The 8,115-nt window shown below is 44.2% G+C and overlaps 1 protein-coding gene across 1 annotated transcript; it reads right to left on the minus strand.

Moving 5' to 3' along the window:
- Positions 1–447: 447 nt before the first annotated feature.
- Positions 448–4,938, minus strand: LOC104471596 (cyclin-dependent kinase inhibitor 1-like). Its single transcript, XM_010086981.1, has 2 exons — positions 4,545–4,938; positions 448–515 (listed from the first exon to the last, which is right to left on the minus strand). Exons 1-2 carry the CDS (start codon positions 4,936–4,938, stop codon positions 448–450), a joined length of 462 nt encoding a protein of 153 aa, XP_010085283.1.
- Positions 4,939–8,115: the final 3,177 nt, after the last annotated feature.

The raw sequence follows: 8,115 nt of genomic DNA on the forward strand, positions 1-8,115 counted from the left end.
AAGCTGAGGTGGTGAAAATTAGTAAGCCACCCGTGCTAAAAACAAAAAAGAGGGCATGTAAAGACATGACAATATCAAAGACCCCAACCATACAGTGACTTGCCCAAGCACATTACATGTATACAGCTGTTTTAACCATTTACCACTTTCTCCTGTACTGTGATTTTTAATGCATGTTAAGCTGCTAGCCTTAGACAATTTCTCTAGCATCCAAACTTGTTTCCCAGTCATTTTTAAGGCCCGTAATTTCTCATCAAAGTGATTCCAGTTGATCTGGCCCGACCCCATCTGAATGAAAGTATTTTCTGTTTTCAGTGCTGCTGTCAGGAGTACATCTCTGTGGGATGCCCCAAAGTGTTTGCAGCCTGCACACCCAGTTTCTGAAGGCTGAGGAAGCCTGGCAGATGTTTCCAACCTCTCCAGTGTAGAGCAATCCTCTCCTTGCTTTCAAGAAGTTGACTTATTTGCAGCAGCTTGCGTATTTGTTTTGACTTGTTTCTTTGCTGAGTAGTAATCTGGAGAACAATACATAAACAGAATTAGGGCTGTGACACTGGTAATGGCTGCTCTTCAAGAAATCACTCAAATCTTATTTTCACGTTGAAGAAGTCATTTAGACTTCTCTATGGCCCGTGAATGAACAAAACTAATACCTTTAGCATGTTCCACATAAAGCTATGTAATACCAGGCAAAACAAAGGAAATGTGCTGGCTTTTATCCAGTTGAGATCAAAAGACTCTGGACCCTCTTATGCAAGTTAAGCAATGTGACATTTCGCTCCAACTTTTATATCCATGGCTGCAGTGCCTTTCAGACAGAAGTAGGGGTTTTTTTCTCCTTAAAAATAACAAAAAATACTCACAAAATAACATCAGAAGAACTATATGTATGTGGCACTTCATTTTTGCTTATTAGATCAAACTGCGGCTTGAAGGGGGACTGCATAAAACCTTGCACTATCCCTGAAACATAACTACTATAACTAATTCTTTGCTCAGAGAGTAAGCACTATGGCTCATGGGGAGAACACTCAGTATGTTTGCATACATGGGGCTGAATCATTGTTTCAGGTGCAAACATAAATGACCCTTAACTACAGAACCGTGATCACAACGCAGGAGCTTCCCCATGGGTTCCTTCTCTGCCTCCCAGTCTTGCACAAAAAACACATACTTTTTCCACGTAAATAAGGCAGACTTAGCTGAAATGGAAGCTAGATGCTTACTTATAGTCAGAGTTCACGGGATTTACCTGGTGTAAATTGTCTGTATTCATAGTAACGAATTTGCTCCTATTTCAGTTGAGGATGTGGGCTCCATGGTATTTAAACCTGAGCTTTCTATGTAATCAAATTGGCAACACCTATCGAGTCCTAGCAGCATAAAGTCTTGCATTAATTTTAACACAGAACATTACTGGCAGGATAACTGTAATTCTGCAAGCTTTCACAGCCAAGTTTGTGCAAGGAGATTCCTGCAGCCAACTTCCCAAAGGGTATGTCTGCATGGCACAGTGCAATGGAGTGCAGCAGTACCTCAGCTAGCCCTAAACTTGTGGAGCAGGACGTGATCCCACAGTGAGTACATTCTCCCAGGAAGGAGCATGTACTGCTAACTCAGTAGAAAAGCGAATCCCACTATTGCTATAACCCACTGCAATCTCTCAGTGGAGCAGCAGAGAAAAGGAATACCAGGAAGAAAAAAAAAAGCTTACATTACCAAATGTAATCCTTACTACTTATTCCTTCCATTTAAAAGACTTCTATACAGCTATCCTTCATTTTATTTTGGGGAAAAGAAATGCATTAGGAATTATGGTCAGAAGATTAAATTCAGAGAAGACTTCAGTAGTCAGTACTCCCATTGAGAAGAATTTTAGGAAGAGCCCACCTGCTCAGGCACCCATGTATTGGAGCCTAGATTGAAAACGGATGGAGGCACTTAAAGCCACAGGGACGGAGATTTCCACAAGCCATATTTCAGATGGTCTAGTCTCCATCTAGAATGTTCAACAGAGCCCATGGAAATTGGCTGGTTTGCCTGAGGGACTCAAGGTACTGAGGAGGATGCTGCCTGTAGCCTGCCAGTAGGAAAGCCTGGCCACAGGGACCCAGGAGGGAAAGATTTCTGTTGTTTAAATGTACCTACCTAAATACCTGCTTACTTTTACTCCCCATTTTTTCCCAGTCATCTTGCATAACTATCTGGTTCTGAAGTAAAAACCAGCTAGCAAAAACACGGGCTTTTTACCAATTTTTCTTTCTTTGACCTTTAGCAAAGGAAGCAAGGATTTATGAATGTTTCCCAGGAGAGCCAAGGTCTAAGTGTATCAGACTCAGGCAAGCCAAAAGGTTTGGAAGAGGAATGAAGAGCTGGCATGGTTCACCAACCTTGGTTAGTGGGGAAAAAAATAGGAAAAAGAAAAAAAGAAGGGAAAAAGTACAGGCTTATAACCTGTATCTGAGCTGCTTTTATAATTTTAGGTTCTCCTAGAAAACAGACCAGAATCACATTGAGGTAACAGAAAAAAAAAAAAAAAAAAAAAAAAAAAAAAAGAAAAAAATGGAGATGGGGTATGCGTACATAAACAGGTTAAGAGAGAGAAGGAAAAATCTACTTTCATCAAATGCAGCAGAAAACCTCTGCTCCTTCTACTCAATGTCCACAAAACCCCATGGCTGGTTTTTAATATATCGATATTTATTTAATGGGCCACAGCTGTCTTTGGAAGTCTAAATTAAATGCACATTGTTGGATCTTAATGTAAAGCATTACAGTGCTCTTGTTGGCCAAAGCAGGATGCAGATAACTGGATTCAATTCCAACCTCAGATCCTAATCCTAAACCAACCTTTCATTACGGCAGAAGATGAGCGAAGGGGTGGAAACATGGGTCAGACTGTATCAGTAGGTGTGACTTTGCCTGGCTCACTTTTGCCTGAATTATTTCAGTCAAGCCCAGAGGGACAAGGTTCCTGAAGCTAGAGGGAAACTTCTAATGCTTCTTCAGCTGGCAATAAGAGGGGGTGTGGTGTGGTGGGCTGTGAGAGAAGGACTGAGAGAGGGACTGATCCCCAAGCCTGACCAAAAGGAAAGACTGCAAATGATTTTCCTGTCCCATCTCACACACTCACATTTCTTGGGGAGAAGGGTACTGGTTGTTAGATGAAAGTATTTTCTCTTATGAAAACACACGTGGGAAAGTGTTAAACTGTGCAGCGTGGTATTTTGGTTTCCACATCCCCTGATGAAATGTTTCTTGCCTGGGGAAAACAAAACGGAAGAAAAATATCCCCTGGAAATATCTGTATAATTTTCTCCCACGCACCTAGTGAGAGATTTACAATTGAACAGCAGTTCCCTCAAACCATCACAACATTGTGCTCTGAATTACACTTCTGTACTCCTACCTGTAAATTATACTGTTAATTAGTTAATGGCTGCAAAGCGCTTTGGAGAAGAAAAGAGCACTCATTAAATATCATTGTTCTGTACTCCAGTGTGCAATGTTCTGCTCTTCATTAATCTCCAACCTCTTCCTGAGCCTCTCTCTAGCAATTAAGTTTCATATGCTCAAACAGCAAATTAGTCTATTGTCTGACTTAACTGAGATCAACATCACTGTTCAGAAAGTATTTCCTGAAACCTTAGCTTCAATTATCTTCTAGGAAATTTCAAGCTGGTGTCTCACATCAAATTCCCAAAAGAAAATCCTTGGTCTACATCTTGAAAACCTCAGTCTTGGATAAACCAAAACCCCAGTATGGATAAGGGAAATCTAATATACGGGATTAGATTTTTCAAACAAGCTCAAATCCCATTGAGAAGAGAAAACGAGGGGCCAGATGTTCAGAAGAGCTTAGCATGCAGGATGCTGAGGTCTTTCAAAAACCTAAAGCTCTTTTATAGGTGCTGAAACCAATTCCTGGCAGCAAGTCCTGGTGAGAGGCATTTGAAAACCCAGCCCCTTCTGCCACGTGGCCAAGTTTAAGATTGATTTGCCCTTAAAATTCCTGGATGCCTTCACTGAGTATAATATCCAAGCTGAAGTTAGCAGGAGACCTGGCTGCTTTCTCTGGTTTCTGGTCTTCCTCCTAAGGCTTAGCTGGCTGAACTGTGTTCCTTATTGCACTTGGGAAAGGGTGCACATAGTCAAACCTATAAGCAAGCAAAAAACCAGAACCTCCCATCAAATGGGCAGCCCTGTCTTCTGCTTGAGAAATCACCTCACTACTTTTCTTAGGCTGCCTTTTTAAACATCTAACCCTCTTAACCATCCCAAATACTCTCCCACAAGAAGGGGTTCATTATCTTATTGCTCTGTGACAAGTCCTAAACAGACCCCCAGGACCAGGAGGGGGGTTGTGGCATAGCACTTTGAAAAACACAAGCCCCAAGCCCATCAATTTAGAGTGTGTCTTCCTCCTCTTGCAGATGCTGCTTTGAAGGGTTGCACTTTCTTAGAGCAAGACTCCCACCAAAGAATTTCTAAGCAGCTGCTGGGAACAGGTTTGATCATCTGAGCCACACCAGGGTCCCACACACCTGTCAATGATGTTTGTCTTCTTTTCTTCCCTTCTGAGATCCTCTTGCTTACGGTGTTCTTGGAAGTTTTGGGTTTCTCAGTCAGTGTCACCTGGGCAAAGTGGTGATTCTTGTCCTCCCTGGCCAGGGGCCAGTTCAGGTGCTGTAGTGGTCTCCGAGCATCTCCCACCACGCAGCTGTGGTAGAAGGTGGGCACCTCATGGCCCTTGAGCTCTTCCCACTGCAGAAGTCCCTCCGCTGGTGTGTCCCGGAGGAAATCGAAGTTCCACTTCTGCTGGGCCCCCTCGATGCTGTTGCACAGCATGTGCCGGAAGTCCTGCTGCAGCTGCTCGTGGTCTATGGGGCCAAAGAGGTTCCTCTGAGCATGGGTCATCTTGCCTGGCCTCCGCTCCATCTTTTCTCCCCGGTGCCACTCTCCAGCGAGCGTATACAGCAGTGACTCCCTGCCAAGGACAGAAAGATCATCAGCCACCGTTCGCACGCTCGGTTTAGTGGGTGCTGCATATTCTTTAAGGGGAGCGTGGCAGTAAACGTAGGTAATTTTGATCCTGCTACAGGAAATCTTGGCTTATTTTGAAAGAAATTTATTCCAGTCTCAGGTCCAGAGTGACAACTCCCATCTATAGGACATGTCTATAGGAGGATGGGGAAGGGTGAAAAGCCCTCCCCTCTTTTGTGCATCCTTACTTCAGTGTACACTGAGGGACAGGGACACACGAGGAAGCGGACAATGTTCCTCGAGGTAGTGCAGCAAAAGACAGAAACTACAGAAGTGGTACCTGGGGAAAATGACCATAAGTATCACCTTAAACAAGGGAAAAGGCCTGGAAAGAAGACTTCCAGGACAATGAAGGCTGATGGCAACCAGTGAGGTACAGAAGACATGATTAATTTTACAGTGGAGGTTGTATCTCTTTCCTGACGACTCTTACTACCTTTTTTTTTTTTTTTTTTTTTTTTTCACTAAAATTTTCTTTTTTTTTTTTTTTTTTTTTTGCAGTGTCAGCCAAGTTGGAAGCTAAAGATGATCAGAGCAATCACCTGTTTCTTGACTGACATTTTCATTCTCTTTTCATGAAGCAGTTGCCTGAGAAATGGTCCCAGCCACAGACAAAAACACTGTCTTTCCTACAGCGGCAAATCCCATGCAAGCACCAGTAGGTAGATTTCCCATTTGGTAGGCTGGCATGGGGACAGAAGAGATGGGGTTTGCACCTTCCTCTGGCAGGTAAGGTGGGGACACAGCAAGACAGAGAAGAGATACCAGGCATTTTGCAGATTTCATAGGCCAGGAGGGCACAAATATACAAAATACATTCACACTAATTCCTGCACCAGGTATTTAATTTCTGGAAAAACTTGAAAATAGATCTTAAAGGTCATTCAATTCTTTCTCTCTCTGGATCCACAAAACTCAGCTCCTCTCACAAGCTGTGATGCATAGCAGCTTACAGGCTAAAAAGAAACCTCAGAGAAACATTAGTAAATATCCAAATGTTGGATTTGTTGCGCTGCTGAATTCTGAAGGGCACAAAGACTTTGGGTACAGAGCTAAGAGAGGTGAACTGGTGATTTGTCCATAGACCATGCAAACAGAGCAGCAGGGCTCCTGCAGAATCTCAAGCTTTGGGCTTCGTCTCCAACATCCGAAAGGGTGCTTCAGCCACAGCAGACACAAACCCAGACGTGACAGGTATAATCACCCCCCCATATTATCTTTGTAGGATTGTATCTAATCCACGTGAGCCCTGAGCATCCCCTCACAATCACACCCCAAGCGCCTACTCTGAGGATGTCATTTGATGGCTCTGGTATCAAGAGCTTGTCAGCAACGGGGAGGCATTGGCACTTTGACGGTTCTCCACAGTCTGTCACAGAAAACTCAGATACTGAGGGATGCGGCTACCTCCTCCTTGGTGAAAGCTGAGTGTCAGTTCTGCAGCTGATGACACACCCGAGCAGCAGAGGTCCAAAAAGGTGGACTGGCTCCTGCACCCATTTATACATCACATTCCCTGCCCATACTGGCTCTGAACCAGCATCCTGCAAACACATGGCCCAAAGCCACAGGAAATTAAACCAGAGTGTCAGGTCTGGGTTGCCCTTCTGGTGCATGGATAGATTTCCAAACATTGGGTGTGGTTCCCTGGAGGCTGATGTGAGGACATGGAGCTCCAGGATGGGAAACAGAGTAGCCCCGTTTGGTTTGGGACTGACCAAAGACCCCATCTGGGGCTGATCATTAGGTCTGATGCCTAATGATACAGTGCCTCCTGAGCCCCAGCCAGGTCCCACCAGTGGTGCTGCACCATGCCGTGGGGTTACACCAGCTCTTTCGGCGTCAGCCCTCAGCACTCAGCTGCCAACAGGAGCAAAGCTGGCAGGAGCCCACCAGCTGCTCCTCGCTGTCCACAGGGCATAGGAAAGGGTAGGAAAGCACTTCTCCTGAGAAAAAGCAGCTGAGAGCACAACAACAAGGATAATCCTCTAGGTGGCATCCAGAATCCCCAAACTTCATACAGAACTTTTCTCGGGGCTGCAGGCAGCCCTGCCTTAGGCCGTTGGGATACTCATGGTGCCGGCTGTCACTATAGCTATTAACAATCACAACTCTGCTTCTTCTTCATCTGGTGCCAAGCCCCAGCAGCTTAAACTGAGTTCATTCAAAGGCAATTGGGTCTTAGGAAAGAACACACAGTGCGCTGCAGGAAATACTCCTCTGCGTTAGAAACTTTCCTCATACGTATTAGGAACTGACCGTTTGATATCAGTGAACCAGGGTTAGGAAGAAAGAAGGTACTTATCAAACTACTATGGCCTTTCCTAATAGAACATTTTAACATCACATAGGAATGAAGTAGAAAAGATTCTGCCTTGCTCTGTTAACGATCATAGCTATTCCAGCACAGGCTGCGAATGTAGTGCCTTGTCTTTACGACTCCCTAATTCCAGGTGTTTCAAAGGAAGATTAAAAGCCTGCAAGAGGATAATTATAGAATAACCTTTCCCTATGGAAAGTCTCCTCCTAATGGGCTTACTTATGTCATGAATCACAAATGCTTATAACTCTTCTAAACTTACATCATGTGTATATACTGCCTGTTGCCATTTCCATTATTCACGGTCGCATCCAGGGTGGAATCCTGGCTCTACAGAACTCAGTGCGAGTTTACCGCAGCAGAACGAGGATGCTGCTTCTCGCTTTTTTCAGGACTGTTTCCAGGTCTTGCTTCCAAAGCTGCACCATCACTATTCCCACAGCTTAGTCTGAGTTGTGTGGGTGTATTAAAACACCCATAAAACAAGACCGAAATGTTTCTGAAATGCAAAAACATTATTGGTAGGGTCCTTTCTTTCTTAACCCGTTACTTCTGTGCCACCTAAGAATAAGCTGTGAACCCCTTTCTGTCAAGCTCATACCTATCCACACATGCATCCTTACTGAGCCAAGACGCAGGACAAATGCAGTGGCCACTTTTCTCTCCTGTTCTATACTAGCTTGAAAAAGCTGAAAAGAAACACAAACTTCCTAGGCAGTTCAGTGCTCCTTGCATCAAACTTTCAGCGTAAA

This window comes from Pterocles gutturalis, unplaced genomic scaffold (genome assembly GCF_000699245.1).
Source record: "Pterocles gutturalis isolate BGI_N339 unplaced genomic scaffold, ASM69924v1 scaffold35076, whole genome shotgun sequence".
Classification (NCBI taxonomy): domain Eukaryota; kingdom Metazoa; phylum Chordata; class Aves; order Pterocliformes; family Pteroclidae; genus Pterocles; species Pterocles gutturalis.

Excerpts from the sequence above, each read along its gene's own strand:
- LOC104471596 (XM_010086981.1), bottom strand. The coding sequence starts at position 4,938 with ATGGAGCGGAGGCCAGGCAAGATGACCCATGCTCAGAGGAACCTCTTT. Across the intron at positions 516-4,544 it reads AAGACAAACATCATTGACAG|ATTACTACTCAGCAAAGAAA; the intron begins GTGTGTGGGACC and ends ATTGTTCTCCAG.